The sequence below is a fragment of the Rhamphochromis sp. 'chilingali' genome (assembly GCF_963969265.1).
Source record: "Rhamphochromis sp. 'chilingali' genome assembly, chromosome: 17".
NCBI lineage: Eukaryota > Metazoa > Chordata > Actinopteri > Cichliformes > Cichlidae > Rhamphochromis > Rhamphochromis sp. 'chilingali'.
Window position 1 is genome coordinate 17,827,659 of NC_137944.1, and position 16,638 is coordinate 17,844,296.

General features: G+C 43.6%; 2 protein-coding genes across 3 annotated transcripts; both read right to left on the bottom strand.

Moving 5' to 3' along the window:
- Positions 1–357: 357 nt before the first annotated feature.
- Positions 358–9,746, bottom strand: sesn2 (sestrin 2). 2 transcript variants are annotated; one of them, XR_013969400.1, is made up of 11 exons: positions 8,907–9,746; positions 7,976–8,041; positions 7,169–7,357; positions 3,786–3,968; positions 2,750–2,971; positions 2,435–2,573; positions 2,241–2,356; positions 2,028–2,111; positions 1,429–1,535; positions 1,192–1,341; positions 358–953 (listed from the first exon to the last, which is right to left on the bottom strand). XR_013969400.1 is itself a non-coding variant. In XM_080863410.1 (11 exons), the coding sequence occupies exons 1-11, from the start codon at positions 9,240–9,242 to the stop codon at positions 867–869; spliced, it is 1,674 nt and encodes a 557-aa protein (XP_080719536.1). In that variant the 5' UTR covers positions 9,243–9,745; the 3' UTR covers positions 360–866. The 2 variants fall into 2 exon arrangements, 1 of the variants encoding a protein (XP_080719536.1); XM_080863410.1 differs by having other exon boundaries at positions 360–953; positions 1,192–1,336; positions 8,907–9,745.
- A 1,043-nt stretch (positions 9,747–10,789) lies between these two features.
- matn1 (matrilin 1) lies at positions 10,790–15,858 on the bottom strand. The gene is made up of 10 exons (XM_080863040.1): positions 15,680–15,858; positions 14,072–14,256; positions 13,816–13,980; positions 13,496–13,718; positions 12,554–12,685; positions 12,274–12,446; positions 11,956–12,187; positions 11,714–11,866; positions 11,557–11,634; positions 10,790–11,432 (listed from the first exon to the last, which is right to left on the bottom strand). The coding sequence occupies exons 1-10, from the start codon at positions 15,765–15,767 to the stop codon at positions 11,383–11,385; spliced, it is 1,479 nt and encodes a 492-aa protein (XP_080719166.1). The 5' UTR covers positions 15,768–15,858; the 3' UTR covers positions 10,790–11,382.
- Between the last annotated feature and the right edge of the window lie 780 nt (positions 15,859–16,638).

Below are 16,638 nucleotides of genomic sequence, written 5' to 3' on the forward strand. Positions count from 1 at the left end.
CTCGTGTGAACGACAGGAAGACTGAATAAAATGTGTGACATCCGCGTGCAAGAAGGCAGAAGTGCAGCAGATGCTTTTGGGAGTGTGGCGGCTCACTGTGCCGGCACCTTTCTGTCTGTGATCTGCATATTTCAACAGAAATTGGACAGATGTTATTGGCACATCGTTATAATTAGAGTTGCACAAGAAAAACTTACCTTCAAAAAGTTTTTTTAAGCTTTTGTCGCCATCTTCCGGTTTGTTAATGTAACTTAATTAGCCCAAACTGCCCATATCCATTATAAGAAGGAAAGACTTAAAAAAAACAAAAAAAAAAAAAACAACACACACAACACTGTTGATTTTGATAACAAAGTAACTTTTATTGTATATAGAAATACAAGCTGTTTGTCTCATCTCAGCCTCAGTGTGCAACAGACAGAGAGGACTGAGTCATCAGTAGTACTGGTGTGATCAATGGCGTTTGTCTGACAAGCAAACATTCAGCAATGAAAACAATCTGAATCACCACACTGATTTTGATATGCCAGACCCAATTGCACCACTGCACCTGGCGTCTGTGTGACAAGAATGTGTGCAAGACAGCACCACTTGAGGTTCAAGTGTGAAATTAAAACCTAATGATAGACTTCAGTGCAAAAAAGAAGAAAAGGAACAAAATAAAGACAAAAAATGGTAACGCAATTTAAATACATGACATTCCAGGCGCAAAGCAGCATCAAAACATTAACACTGAAACATACGATATGAATGAGCAAACATTCACTGTAGTGTATGTGTGTGTGTGTGTGTACAAGGATTGGACTGTGGTGTAAATCACAGCTGGCTCAGCATCTGCAAAAATGTGTGCAAGTGAAGCGAGGCTGTCATCTCATGTAGTGTGTAATAGCTCGTAAGATGTAGAGAAGTGCCGCCTGTAGCCGGGCTTCCATCACTATTAGGTTGGCATGAACCTGCACCCAAAAAAAGAAGAAAAAAAAATAAAAAGAAACATGTCATTTCCTTCAGTTGACAAGGTGACACGCTGTAACACTTCCTTCTCTGATGACATTTAAAAAAGGAAGGACGCACTAAAATGCCAAATGATACATTAGTTGATTCTGAGGGTACCAAAGAGAGATGACGTGTTAAAATGTCAAATGATACGTGACAGAGGAGGCCAGGTTAAGTGCCTGTTTGAACTTGTCATACCTTTTCAGAGTGTCTGAAGTGTCTCCAGAAGGAGTGGTAAATGCATGCTGTGGTCTGCTCGGGGTGACAGGCCATGGTTTTTACAAACACCTTCAGAGAGCGTTCCAGCAACACGTTCACACTGCCGTAGTCGTAATCATCGTATCTGGACTTGCGAAGTGACATAAATGTTAATGCTACAGTAGAGAAATGTTAAAGGTGGCTGAACTTTTGCATGGGTGGCACCTTTACACCCACCGTATTCCATAAAGACAGTGGATGTAGTTCCACAGAGCTTTTCTTAGAGTGTGAGTATCCACGCCTTCATGCATGGCCATCCTGTGGTAGGTCAAGTTGCACACAATCTGCAAATTCACATTAGTGTTTGCTCAGTTCACTTTTTTATAACTTTATAGAAGATCACCTCCTGTAGACCATTATACAGAATACAGATTTAAACACTTCCAAAAGTGGCTTCACTTTTCAGACCTCCATCCTTTATATACAGTCTAACCAAACCAGGTGATGCTTGTAAAATTCACAAAAGAAAAATGAGCTGGGATTGGCGTCAGTCATTTGTTTATTTAACGAATGATCTGGAATAAGTGCAAATAAAAAGATTTCTGTGTATTTGCAGTCTACTCTAAGCCAGGAAAACCCTTTTCTACAATACACATGTATTCACCACCCACTTCTTTTTCCTGACACTAAGCAGTTTTATTTCAAGTGTATAAACAAACAAGGAGGTCAACAGTATCTCCTCCCATTCTTAGTCTCAGCTAGGTGAAGTAGTGTAACATGCACTTCAACAGATAGACCTTTCACATCACCCACACAGCAGCCTTTGGTGATGGTACCTGAAAGTTTTCATCCAATAGCTGGCCCATGTCTGGCAGGAGCCTGTTAAGCAGAGAGAATCCATGGTCCTCCCATGAATAGTCCTACACATGAGACACAACCATTAACAACGTTACCATCTACAACACAAGGCACAAAAAAATCAAGGAGTGTTGCTCACTATAATAAGTTTGACATAGATTTTAAAAAAGGAAAAATATGCCTTAAACTACCTGTGCTCGCATGGTGGGTGGTGCCTGCTCTCCTCTGGGAGCAAAGTCCTCATATCTGAATTCTGGTTCCTCCACAAGACGCAACACCAGGTCAGGTGGAGCGCCCCTCACCACCGCTAAACCAACAACAGAGAGGAAGTGGTGAGTCAACAGGTGACTGAGAGTGATGCAGGGGTAAGCAGTCAGATCTGTACCCGTAGGTATGCTTTCGCTCCTCTCCCTTTCAAAGCGAGTAACCATCTCCTCCTGTGTGCACTCCTCCTCCTGCTGCTGCTGCAGCAGCTCCACCATCCTCTTCATCAGCACCTCCACCTCCACGGCTCCATCAGCCAGCTGGAGAAGATCAGATAAATGAAGTCGGCGCTTTGTTGTTTCAGTGTGTGTTCGCAGTTTTCTTTCCTAAGTGAGTGGGTATCTTTTGGCTGTTACTAAACTTTAAATCAACTACCTCCACCCTCCTGTCATTTTAAGCCTGTTAGGCCTGAGATCAGAACATCTGTTTGACTCACCTCGTGCCTGCCGTCCTCGTGAGCGGGGCTGTGTGCGGGGCTGTGAGGACTGTGAGAAAGTGATGGAGGCTGAAAGGTGTAGCCCCCAATGTGGTCAGGTTCTGGGTTTAAACCACAGCCCCAAACGAACGAGCACAACGAGTGAGCGTGCGCCATGAGCACCACGGCGTGTATCAGTTCAGCCAGTGACCAGCGAGGCTCTGCTCCGGGGCACACCAGTTCCTGCAGGACAGATAGGCAGATGTTGGGCTCATGCAGTTTCAGATTGTGTGTTTGCTGGAAATTAATGCCAGGCTGTGGACCAGTTTGCTGGGGGTGTTACCGGTTTGGCATTTGTTGGTGGTTTGATTTGCCTGTCTGCACTAAAGATAAGCCGCATTATCTAATTTAGCAATTTCCCTTAACTGCAATTTTAGACGGTAGAAAATTCTACTGGAAGCACTTTGATACACTTAAACTTTAAGAAGATATCAGTGTTATGTTTGATCCTGTTAGATGGTTCTCAAGTTAATCTTTTAAAAGCAGTTGCAGATAGACTTTTGTGCATGCCAACAATGTGGTACCTTGTACAGAGAAACAACACACGAAGGCGGCTTCATTTAGGGTTTGCTCAAACTAGTCACCCAGTGCTTGTCTGACTCAGGTGATCAGCGTGCACAGTTAAGCACACTCAAGTGCTATCTCCATTGAGATACACATCTGGGGTGACTGTGACAAAGAAGGCAAACCGCCCCCCCCCCCCAAAAAAAAGATATCACACTAATATTGTCATTGTCAATTCTTTTGACTATGGTAATGAAAATCAGATATTTCACTCTCACAGTCCTAGGTATCAGATTTAAAGAGGCGGAACTACACCTGTCTGTGCTGATGCAAAATGATAGGGTCTGCTACTCTTTATATGAAAGATAATTGGGTGTTTACCACACAGGAAATAGCGGCTGAGTCACTGAGGGAGTGAGTTTGGATTCAAGTCAGAAATTAGAGTTGGAGTAAGACACAGGGAGTGAGTGGGCGAGCGGGAGATGTCTCTGACCTGGATGTGCTGCTGCGTAATGAGCCAGGGTCTGTGTGCCAGCAGCTTGTTGAGTGTTTGCAGGCTGCGGAGTTTGGCGGGAGCGTGCTCCAGGCCGCTTAGCCAGCTCTCCTCCCCTCCGGCCTCCAAGTAGCCTGCGCTGTGCTGCTGCACCAGGTATGAGCAGTGGTGCCGAGCTGCAGCCTGCCAGACGCAAAGAACGGTCCAAGTTAACAGCCGGGAAGAGAAACTCTAACCCTGACCACTGAAAACAACGCTTCACACATTCTCTGTTCACATATCTGTGTGCAACAAATCCATAATGCAGAGAAAGTGTCAGAGGTTAAAACAACACAGCTGAACTTGCACAGGTGGGTGCAGTGAGTGGTATTTCTAAAGTGTTACGGGCTGTTAATGTGAAGCAATACTGAAGACACATAGATCGCATTAGCAGAAAGGCACTAACAGTCTTTGGATGTCTTACTGTTTTGCTATGAAACAATTTCTGAATGTCCCTGAAGGTTTCATTGCCATTACTGTTCAGTGACCATTACCAAAACGTGTGTTATTTGCCAACTGAATGCAGATGTTTAAGCATTAAGAATGCGACCTTCTAAATACTCTATTATACAAATATATGATCACATCTCAAATTTGAGTTCAGTCAGTATAGCAAAAATCTGTATAAACATTTTTCAAATTGAAAAAACATAAGTCCAAGGCACAGCATCATAATATTACAGTATTAACATCTAACTGAAGCTACATTCCCAGGTTATACTACAAAATGTCTTAACATTAATTCAAAATTCTATAAACAAGCATACTTTCTCTCTCTTGCAATATTATAATAATGCATTTCCGTCAGTAATAAAGGCAACTGCAATTTAATACAACTGCAATTCACAACAACAGCTGCTCCAAAGTGCTTTATTTTACAATATAAAGATCTGCACTCAGCAACAGTGGGGGGAAAAAAGAACTTCCTTTTAACAGGAAGAAATCTCCTGTAGCACCAAGCTAAGAGCAGGGGAGCAATCTACCATGACCAGCTGGGACAAAAGTTGGTGACATTGCATTAGGAGTGAAAAGAGGAGAGTGGGAAATGAAGTCCAGAGCAGCCTGAGCCTACAGCTGCATTAATAAGGAAGCTTCAGGGTCATGTAATCCAGCCATAACTATTCATAGTTTTTAGTCAACAACTAGCCAACACGCTACCCTTGCCATCACAACCAATAAGAGACAGTTAGTAGTACTGCAGGACAAGCTAAGACCACTTTGATTATCCATCCATGGCGGAAAAACTAAGATATAAAGAGAACTGTGAATTTTGGGGACTTGAGATGCATATTCTGCCTCTGCAGCTTTTTCAAAAAGTCCCTGATAGTGGTGACGTCTCTCCCAGTGCTCCAGTTTTGTGACATCTACCTATATCTTGTAAAGAATCCCTCAGCTTGCACTGCTACCAGGATGAAAGCTTTCAAAGTACGGACTGGAGGACAATGGACCAGAGTTCTGTTTTGCCCTCCAGGCAGCTGTGTCCCAGTAGCTCTGACATCAGGTGAAAACTACAAATAAGTTTTATTAAAAAAGAAAGTTTCAGACTAATCTTAAAAGAAGAGAGGGGGTCTGTCTCCAGGATCCAAACTGGGAGCTGGTGTTAGGGAAGAGCCCCATATCTTTATTCTACTTTTAGAATTTCTAAAAGTAGAACTAGGAGTCACAAGTAAGCCCGTAGTCTGGCAGAACAGTGCTCTGTTGAGATAACATGACACCAGAAGGGCTTCAAATATGATGGAGTTCGATTAATCCAGATTTTATGGTGAGGAGAAGAAGTTTAAATTCAGTTCTGGAGTTAACATGGAGCCAGTTAGAAGCGAATATGAGAAAACCATATTCACAACACTCTGATCATAGGCAAGACAAGCATCGAAAATACGTAAATACATAACAATGAAAAACACTGGAAAATACTGGCAACAGCCGGTGCTACCCCTCAGTGTCCTAGCAGACACACCTATGGTATCAATTTCAAAATCCTATGTCGCCTTATTCTCAAGTTGTTAAGTCATTCACAAGATTTTCAGAAAACCTGACCTCTCACCTTGAGGTCAAAGTCACTGAGAGCCGAACTCCTCAGAGATTGTTAATAGAAGCACGTATGGTATCAACTTCAAAATCCTTGGGGTCTTCCTTCTCAAGTTTTCCCATTCACAAGACTTTCAGGAAACCTGAGCTCCGACCTTGACCTCGAGGTCACAGATTCAAACTCTTCAGAGATGTTTAGACACACCTATGGTATCAATTTGAAACTCCTTCGTAGCTTCGTTCTTAATGTTTACAATCTTGGGTGTCCACATAGCTGCCCGTTCAGTGGGGTGACGACAATACCCCATCAGCCTTTTATGACTGAGGGGTGAAAAGCAAAAAAAGCAGGAATTATGTGATAATCCACTGTAATCTGGTATTTTGACTTAGTTAACGTTCTCATTTGTTTTTCTTTTCCCTACACATTACTATGTGTCACGACAAGAAGCCATGAAGCAGGAATTCTGGAAAGTCAAACATGTGGTGGTTTAGAACTGTTTAGAACGCCTGCAGCATTTAATAACAATGTCAGTATTTAGCACCAGTTTATTGCTGTAGCAGGAGGAAGCAATACAGTTTTTATTGCTGTGTTTATATTTCATTCTATCCCTACTGAAAACGGACCATTAACATCAGTGCTTGCAATTGTAATCCTCTAAGTGAGACTTCTAAGGTCCCGGAGAGAAGACAGAGGACAACAAAGGACCTGAGCCTTCTACCTGCACACACAGTCATTGCCGTCAGACAACACATAAGTGTGTTTCCATAGCATTCACACTCAAATGCTCAGAACTCGTACCAAACATCACACATCAAGTCCACCAATATTACCCACTGCTCTAACTAGTACATCAGGCCAATTAAAGGTTCTGGTGTTTAAGCGCACACACACACACACACACTACTCTACTCTACTCTAAGATTTTGTTTGAAAAGATTAAATGGAGACCAAAGAACTATAATCATTTTGTATCAATGACAAAACGATTTAACCTCAAGTGTCAGAACTACTACGATGGAAAAAATCTAAAATAACAATCTCGTCTGTTTGAGAGTGAGAATTTACTTTGATGTTCACAATTGTTAATTCTTTATTTGGTTCATCGTGCATGCAGATGGCTGCAGTACACACTACATATGATTTCTTTTTAAGGAACTACATATACTATTTCACATTTCTCCTACAAAAGACCTTAAAGGAGGCTGAATAGTGTTTTACAAACAGTCCAAATTATGATGAAACCCCGTTCGAAGCAATTTGTCAGCTTTCTGCTGAAAAGTAATTAAAGTTGGAGGCTAAAAAACATTTTTCTTACCATGACAGCAATGTAGTGTCTCCAGTGACGGGGCAAGGGGCCGTCCATCTCCAACAAAGCATGCTGGGTCTTTAGGAAGCAGCAGAGGTAGGCTGGGTGCATCGCCATGACCATAGAGATGTGATCCACACGCCCCAGCGAAAGAAAAGACTCAATCAGGACATCCTGGTTTGGCCCTCCTTTTAAAATCTAAAGAGGAAAAAAAACAAAACATAACTGAATCCTGAGTAAACTTAATTAAGGTTTCTTCTTCTTTATGAAAAAGAAAAGAAAAAGAAATCTGAATGAGTCACATTATGAGCTAAGACATTATCAGCCACTAGCTTTGGCAACTCAGCTCGGGTGTTGCATCTGTTGAATGCAACAGGCAGTGTAGTATTGCAGCAGAATAAATAGCATCATTTCAATGAGCAAGTCTGTTAGGTCATTACGTATGTCCGTTTCTAAAACGGAAAATAATTTAAAAATAAACTTACATAAAAAACCCTGTGGGAAAAAAATGTAGGCCAATGGAGATTCAAATATATTTTTAAGTTTAGAACATTTCAATTATATTTATATGAAAAGCTTAAGTTCAAAGTAACAGCTGTTAGTTCATTATGTTAGCAACCTGAAACAAGCCCTGTAAAAATCACAGGATTAGACATGAAGGCCAGCTGTGTGCCACTCTGACATCAACCTGAGGGGGAAAAAAAACAATCTGGCATCTAGACAGGGTGCAAGTCTGACACACAAACAATGGAAATAGCAAAAACATACTTGTAGTAATCCGGAAACTCATTCTTTTTTATTAAGTTGCATACACACCTCTTTTGCAGGGATAAAGGCACTTGGACCTGAGGCCAGAGCCCGAGGTACCTGGACTCCTTGCTCCTGGCAACAAAAGAAGACACAAACAACACGTAATTATCATTCAGTTTGTACTTGATTATTGCTCTGGTTTATCAAAATTTCAGTCAAGATTCCAATCAACCCTAAAGGATTCATCTTGTCTACGGAAATCAACCTCAAACGCAGCTCATTTCTGTGACTGACACGCGAAAAATACCTTTTCAGACTTTTTCCATGCACAAAAAAGTTTACCATTGTAAATATTCACATTTATCCAAATCGCTGATATGCTTATATGAAATATGTTCAGCTTAACAACGCCTCAGCCTCCTTTAGCTTGCCTAGACCTTCTTTGAACCGTAACAGGGCACCCGTTTCGTAACTAGCACGCTTCAAACTTCCACGTTTAACCAAAACACGCGTTAAAACTCACTGACATCGGAAGCTCGGACGCTAAACGTTGCCCTGTTTGTTATTTTGAGCACAAACACAAATGAAAGGCGTCTAAAGCAGCCTGCCTTTTTAATTTCTAGAAGCTACACTGGGCCGTGTCTGCTGGTGGTGTGTTTTTCAGGCAGCGGGAGGGGGCGTGTCCGGCCCGGTTGTTTGTGCACACCGCTTCAGAGTCTTGCATCACCTACAGTCTGATGAAACCAGCAGCAGTCCGGTAGCAATAAAAATCACCATCAGCTGATGAGAGAGGTGAACCTACCCTTACCTAACCTTATAACGTCATCATGCAAAGCAAAAGCAGTCCTCCTGAGAGTACCTAAAAGTCCTTTAATGGTACAAAAGGTGCCCGAGCGCTATTGGAGTAAGATTTTTTTCCCCCCTATCTGTCAGTTAATGCGGCCTGCAAACCTCACAGAAGAAGGGGAAGTCTGTCGGTGAATTGTGCATGCATTACCTGTGCGGTCCGCAGGAGCTCGACGGCTCTCTCCCGTACTTCCTGCAGCGGACACGACCTGGACAGCCGGAGCAGATGCAGAAGAGTTTGTTTACGCAGTCGCTCCGAGCCGTGCCGCTCCAGGTCTAAACACTGGAGAACCCCTTGGCTTAACTCCTCCAGAGCCGCTCTCCGCTCCCCGTCATCCCTGCTGCACAATCGCGCTAAGCTCTTCGAAGTCGGTCCAGCATCAGATTCAGACTCGGACCGGTGGCCACACGAACGCCGAGCGGCGGGCACTCCTCCCGGCTTGCTGCCTCCATTAGCCTGGCAGGTAGCCGCGGGATTACTGGCCATGTCCCGGAGCACCTTTGTAGAGTTGAGCTGCCTGTCGTTACCGAGCAGCAGTTAGCCTAAAGTATTAATTTAACGCTAACCCTTAACGTTAGCTGAAAACATGTATTATTCTTCACTGACACAACCTCGAGGTATCTGCCGCCGGTCTTCTTATTTTTACTGCGCAATCGTCTGCTTCGCAAATTATTAACACCGACGAACCACCTTCAGAGAGCGCCACCTTTTTTTTCCCACCCGGCTTCCTGACCGTGAACGCCGGCGGCGGTTAGCTCGCTACGCTAGCAGATGCTGCAGACTCTTTCAGCCGCAGCTATGACGATTTCCGGTAATGAAAACAACGCGAGCCGCTGATTTATATTTGGACTGGGCATCGTGGACATAATGCCGAGTTAAACTTAAAACTATCTTGCGTAAGGCACCGGGAATAATGTAGAGTTTTCACACGCTCCTTCCGCTCAGATCTTGGCGAGCTTCCCCCGTGCAACGTCATCGTGACGTATGCGCAACTTTCCTGTGATAAACAGCAGGCGGCTGTTGTCTCTTTAAATGTTACTAACAGTAACAGCGTATCCATAAGTCGCTGTTTTCTCTTTTCTTTACAAAGTGAGCATGTGTTCATTTCAGGCGGGTTTTTTTTATTTTATTTTATTCCTAATGCCTTTGCTCATACTGATAAACAGGTTTTAGTCAAGATGATACATGAAGGGATATATATAAAATAAAGAAATCACCTGTTTTGAAAGTATTCTTATGACTCTGCTTTATTGTACCCACTCTGTGTTCTACACTGTAATCACTCCAGTCTTTTTTTGGACACATAGTATATCTGTAGAACTATTATATTATACTTTTCTGCAATTTCTGCTGCGATCTTGGCTAGATCTCTCTTGAAAAAGACATTGATCCCAATTAGTCTTTTTACCTGGATAGTATTTTGTGTTTACTAATTATGCAAGCTGTAAACTTACACATTCCCCATCAATTACCAAAGCCTTGAGCAAGGTCATAAAATTACTGATATTACAAAAATGACAAAGCTTAAGTTTAATATTTAATGTGAAACAGACACCAGTCAGGGTTAATATGTATGATGATGATATAATTACTTTTATCATTTAGTCAAAATCACTGAAATTAAATGGTAGATTAGCTGATGTCATTCTGTTACCTTCACAACTGCAGCAATCCTTTAATTATACAAGAACCCAGCACTTTACCGCAAACATCTCGGACTTTGTCTTGGACATTGCCACCTGGGAAGTACCTAAAATGTCTGTGTGCTGAATCAGGTCACTGAGCTAATGTGTGGCAGACATGCTGGCAATATCAACCCAGTCCTTCTGGTCCTCTGGAAACCATGTTGTGGAACCTCTGGGTTTTTCCACAATCTTTTATATTAAAGTAACTAAAACTGTATAAATTATTTGTTGTGTCTGTATGTGCACGTGTAATTCTAGAGTGGGATATAATGGTTTCACAATTTTCTGTTTACTTCCTGAATCACCTTTATTTAGGAAAATAAAAAGAAATCAATGATGTGTCCTTAGTATCAGACATATCTTATATTAATTTACCTGTATATATCATATACAATGCAAGATAACTTTTGTGAGGATGATAGGAGAAAAAAATGAAGAAGATGAAGGAATAGGGAAATATGACAGTGACATATAAACAGACAAACAAGTGAAGGTGATGTGCTGCTTCGTTTGACATGACAAGACACACACTCTCTGGGGTTTCAGGAACTTCAACACTGTGGCAGCAACAAAGAAAAACCCTTCAGCGTTCCATCACCGTTTCCCTATGAGGGAAGACTTTTATTAGCAAACACACAGGCTGGCTTTGGAGGATGACCTTCAGGGCACATACACACACAAACAGACACACAAACACACACAGAGAGGCATGTTCATGTGGTAACCAACGTTTGTGTCCCAAGGGTAGAAGAGACAAGAGCAGAAGTGTAGAAAAACAAGAGGTGGTTTGGAGGGGTAGGAAAGAGCCAAGGCCTGGATTATCACACACACACACATTGATATGGAGAGGGGTGTGTCTTCAATATTTTACAGGAAGTAAATTTTGTGTGTGTGTGTTTGTATTTGTACATGGGTGCATGTGAGTAATGGGATACGAGTCCTTAGACGATTTTGTTCTCCAGCAAGGCGATCCTCTTCGACATGCTCTCTAGTAAGATTCTGTCAAGGAGAGAAACTGTGAAGGCAGTCAATAAATCAGACAGTGCGAAAACAACTTTAACACCCTCCCTCCCAAAATAATATCCTCAGACAGTGTCACCTGTCATAAAGGATATGTTTTTTTGTTAGTGCCTGTAGGGCAGCTTCAACTTTCTTTTGGAACTTTACAAGGGAGTCGCATTCACAAGGGTCACCTGTGGAGCCAAGAACACACGGGTTAAAGATTTGTCTGATTTGTGAAGTATAACAACACATTTGTTTAAAACTTCTCACCATTACAGACGTTAATCTGTAGCTTCTTGGCAATCTGGCTCATGGCCTTGAAATCGGCGGTGTAGAAGTAGTGCTCTCCGGTTGGCTCAGAGGCAATCTCTTTCAGCTCGTCCTCAACTGCATTGCCCACTCCGACAGCATACATCTTAAAGCCTGCAATGAACGCGCTCGTTCCTTCATCTGATTCACATAAGTATATATTTTTATTCTGCTTTAGACGTAACCTTCCCACTCCCTCTAACCGTTTTCCTTGGCCTTCTTGGCAGCCTCTCCGATGTAGTCCTGACTGCGCCCATCGGTGAAGACGATGCCCACCTTTGTGACTCCAGGCCGGGCACCCTGACCAAGGCTGAAGCTGTTTTCTACCAGATAACGGAGAGCCTGGCCTGTCATGGTTCCCCTCTCCAGGTAGGCCATCTTTTTCACAGCTTCTTTGAGGTCCTTCTTGTTGTTGTAGCGGCCCAAGGGAAACTCCTGCGGTGGAGCAGAATTAGGATGATGATGAGGGTGGAAGTGAAAATGCTTACTCTAATGTAAAAAAAGAAAAAACTGACTCATACCGGTTTGACTGTGCTGGAGTACTGCACCAGTCCGACATGAGCCTTGCTTTCACTGACGTCCAGCTTGTCGATGATCTGGTTTATCCATTTCTTGACCAGCTCAAAGTTCTCAGGACGCACGCTCTTAGAGCCATCGATCAGAAACACAACGTCTGTTGCGGAGTTGCTGCAAGCTGGTGAAAAACAAAACATACACACACGGACACACACGGGGCATGTTAATGTCAGAGCATATTTATCATACTTAGACACATACCTTCTGAGACAAACACCCACTCACCACTGCAGCTACGACCATTGTCCATGAGGGTAAAACCTTCTCTGCAGGCACACTTGTATGATCCTGGTGTGCTGATGCATACCTGCTCACAGTCATGATCCCCAGTGGCACACAGGTCAGACACTAGGTCTTCTTACATGCACAACACACACACACACACATAAGAGGGGGCAGGCAGGTAGGGTTAGAGGAAGAAATAAAACTATGTCAGTTTGAAAATGGGAAATTCTAGCATTGATTTTTTTAATGATCCACTGTGACCTGCAGTTGACCTGAACAGGTTTGAATATATGTAGATGATGCAAAAATCCAGTGGAGCCTTAAAGCAAACGGAGGAAAAGATCGGAGCAGCCTTAAGCTAATAAAATCCAGTTTTCTGGAGGATTTTTCAACGTGATGCACAGGCTCCTCCTCAACACTATGATAATGCTGCTCTCATCATCTGCACGTGCAGCGATGCTGGCTGCCGCAAAGCGAGAAGCAAACAGCAGTCGAAGCTGCCGCAGACTGGGAGCGCCGAAGGGCATCACTAATTAGAGGCTTAATGATTGGCACTAATGGATCGGTAATTACAGATAGATCAGTCTCGCCTCTCGGTTATGTGAGAGTTGACTGAAGAACAGGACTAAATCTCATTCCAAAAGGTTGTTTCTACCCTAATGCCCTCGTGCTGTGGGGAATTTTAAATGAGTTTGAAGGACTGAATTAATACATTGTAATCTTGTCGAGGACGAGCAGAGGACAAAAGGGAGAGAAGAATAAATTGGAATGAAAAGGATGACAGTCCAGACACCTTACCCTCAGTACAGGGGAGCAGCAGACAGCTCTCTCCACAGGAATGAAGGTGTGCATATAATGAATCCCTCTTTCTTGCTGCTGTATCTATACCTCCTACAGTACATCTCTAATCCTTCTCTCATCTCTTCCTTCTCCCCCTCTTACCACAAAAGGCCTCCTGGAACTTCTTGGTGAGCTTCTCGATAACGCTGTAGCTCTCCACATAGTCCACATGGTCATCCAGAGGATCGCTGGCCATCTGCCTCAGAGTGTTCATGTCCACGCGTCCCACACCGATGGCAAAAATCTCAATGCCGGCGTCTCGTGCACGTTGAGCTATATCCTTTACATTGTCCTGGGGACGCCCGTCTGTCACAATAATGGCAACCTGTGACAGTGAGGGTTCAAAATAGATTATAAAGTTACCATTGCGGTTATGAAAGAGGTGAATTTCACGTGCAAACGCATCTAAACATGTGGCAGACCTTGCCGACGTCAGAAGATTTTGCACGAGCGCCCTCGGCCTCACTGAAGGCAACATTCATTGCAAACTGGATGGCCAGGCCAGTCATGGTTCCGGTGGACAGCGGCTCAATTTTGGTCACAGCCTTGATCAGCCCGGCTTTGGTGCGGTGGGTCTTCAGAGACACCTACAGTTCCACAACAGCGCAGTGAGTGAGATCGAAATGAGAGAAAACAAATCAGAAACGTCGGAAATCGTTTTTTAAACTTTATCCAAACCTCATTCTTAACGCGGCTGGCATAGTTGACAACTCCCACACGAGTGGCGCTGGGTCCAACATTCAGCCCCTCGATGACTTTTGCCAGGAAGACTTTAACTTGCTCAAACTCTGAGGGGCGAACACTGCGACTGCTGTCGATGATGAACACGAGGTCGGTGGGACGGGCTTTGCACAAACCTGCCGCTACACGTGAAGAGAAAAGCAACTCAGATGTCACCATAATCTCATATTCATTTTATAAAGTTATAAATTATTCCTCATTCCATCATTCCTCATGATGATGGATGGAGATCATGAAAGTCAGGGGAGATGTGGGTGGAGCATGGAGTGAAGGGCTGTTGAGAGGAAAAGGGGAGGGCAGAGGTGATGGAGAGTGGTGAGATGTATATGAGAGGAAGGGCTGGAAACAGGACGCACAGAGGCAGCAAGGGTGGAGAGAGGGAAAGGTGAAAGTACTACGATGGAGAGAGGACACAAAAAGAGCCACTGACCCACTTTAAGTATTTTCAGAAAGCTTGTTGAGTATCTCTTGCATGAATATATCAATAATTAATCCATAATTAGATTCCACCAAGAAAAGGCGTGAGGTGTGGTTACATTTTCACAAAAAAAACATGGACTCTGACAGATTTTTTTAGAAAAGGTGTGATGAAATTAAGCTTTGCTACAGCGATACGGCTGGTGACCCGTAGCATTTTCAGTGTAAACGCGGGCATTTTGGCATCATTAAGCAAACTGCAGCCAGCGTCTACTGCATATCACTGATCTCCCTCCTCGCCCTTCACCTCTCTCCCTCCCTCCTCCCCCTTCTCCTTCTGTACACCTCCTCTCAATCTTTGACATGCAAGAAACAGCAACGGCCACACTCCATCCTGAACAAAACAGTTATCCAAAATGTGCTTATACAAATTAACGACTTGAAAGAACATCATAACCCCTTTTTTCACGTGGCAGAGCACGTCATCTACTAATCAGGAGGTAGAGCAGGTCATCTTCTAATTATGAGGTTGGTCTTTTGATCCTAGGCTGCTCCAGTCTGCATGCCAAATGTCCTTGGGCACAATACCAACCCCAAGTTGCTCTCCGATGTATCCATCAGAGTGTGAATGTGTGTGAATGTTGAATAGGAAGCATGTAAAAAAGTGCTTGTATGAATGGGTGAATGAGGAGAGTTGAGCTGCATAAAGTGCTATAAGAACCAGTCCATTTACCTTTTCTCCCAGTCCCTTACTTATCATTCTTAAATAGCTATGATATATACAGAAAGTTAGTGTCCACATCTAACCATCATACATTTTTCCCCAAAAAAATGTATGATGATACAGCATCTCATCCAGCCTATTCACACACAACACACAAAAAGATTCTAACCACTCAAAAAAATTTTTTATGTCCTTCACCTAAAAGGCAAACTGATGATCAGAGCAATATTTCTCACCTGTTGAGACCAGACTAATGCTCGCTTTTTAAAAGCTGTGTGAGGTTTTTCTGCTCTATGAGTTCACTTTTATGATGATAAAAGGCAAACGGGTGTTAGAAGCAAAGCATCACACAATCAACAGGAGTTAAGACATAGGCTTTAGGGGTTAAAGGTCATTATTCTTACCCATGGCGGCGGCTGTGCGAAGGTCTAAGTTAGCTTGGGCTCCTATTAGGCCAAGCAACAGCAGGAACAACGGCTGGATGGGCGTCATGGTGACAAAGGCGGGGGGTCCGAGCGCGGCCGCAGACGGTCCTAGAGTTGGGAAGCAGAAAAGAAAGCGAAGCGCAGCTCCAAGCGATGGGCACGGCCACAAAGTGAGACCAAGCGACTCTGAGCTGCAGGTTATCAATGCACGAGCTTCACACACTCAGCCCACAGACAACCCCCCTCTAAAGCTGCAGTGTGTGCATGGATGAGTGTGCGTCTGTGGGAAAGAGAAGGAAATACCTGCTCTGGGAGGACCTAAAACGGTGGGCAGGGAAAGACAAACACACCTTGATATGGTTAGGATGGACAGGTAAGTGTGTATGTGAAGGTGGTAAATTTTTGTTGTGTGTGCGCACCGGTCCCCCAGTGGGTTACAGTATGTGCGTGTCTGGCTGGGGGTACAGGAGCGGCTGGGGTTTGGTGCAGGGCTCGCGCCAGTGCTGCTGCCCCAGGTTGGATTTGGCCAAAGCTCAAATAAACACCGACATGAATTCCTCTTTTCTATCCGTGTTCCCTCGTATAGCAAACACACATTTATGGTGCGGAAGTGAAGCAGAGCCGCCATACACAGCCTACAGTGTTCCTGCTGCTCTACACGTTGAGCTGCGTGTGTGTGCGCATTTTTCTGTAAATTTTAAATTGTAGGTATACAATCCATTTCCTGGTTTCTGAGTTTCAGTATTCAGTGTCATTCTCAATCTCCTTGCTTCACATTTGTAAACCCTTCTGAAACATTTTTACCTCAAAATCAGTTTTATAATAAGACAGATCAAACACACACACACACACACACACACACACACACACACACACACACACACACACACACACACACACACACACACACACACACACACACACAATGAGAGTAAAGG

Coding starts and splice junctions, on each gene's coding strand:
- sesn2 (XM_080863410.1), bottom strand. CDS start 9,242: ATGGCCAGTAATCCCGCGGCTACCTGCCAGGCTAATGGAGGCAGCAAG. Junction 2,574..2,749: donor ACGAGGACGGCAGGCACGAG/GTGAGTCAAACA, acceptor GATCTTCTCCAG/CTGGCTGATGGAGCCGTGGA. Junction 1,536..2,027: donor TATTGGATGAAAACTTTCAG/GTACCATCACCA, acceptor GTGAATTTGCAG/ATTGTGTGCAACTTGACCTA.
- matn1 (XM_080863040.1), bottom strand. CDS start 15,767: ATGACGCCCATCCAGCCGTTGTTCCTGCTGTTGCTTGGCCTAATAGGA. Junction 12,188..12,273: donor ACTCCAGCACAGTCAAACCG/GTATGAGTCAGT, acceptor GCTCCACCGCAG/GAGTTTCCCTTGGGCCGCTA. Junction 11,433..11,556: donor ACAGGCACTAACAAAAAAAC/ATATCCTTTATG, acceptor ACAGAATCTTAC/TAGAGAGCATGTCGAAGAGG.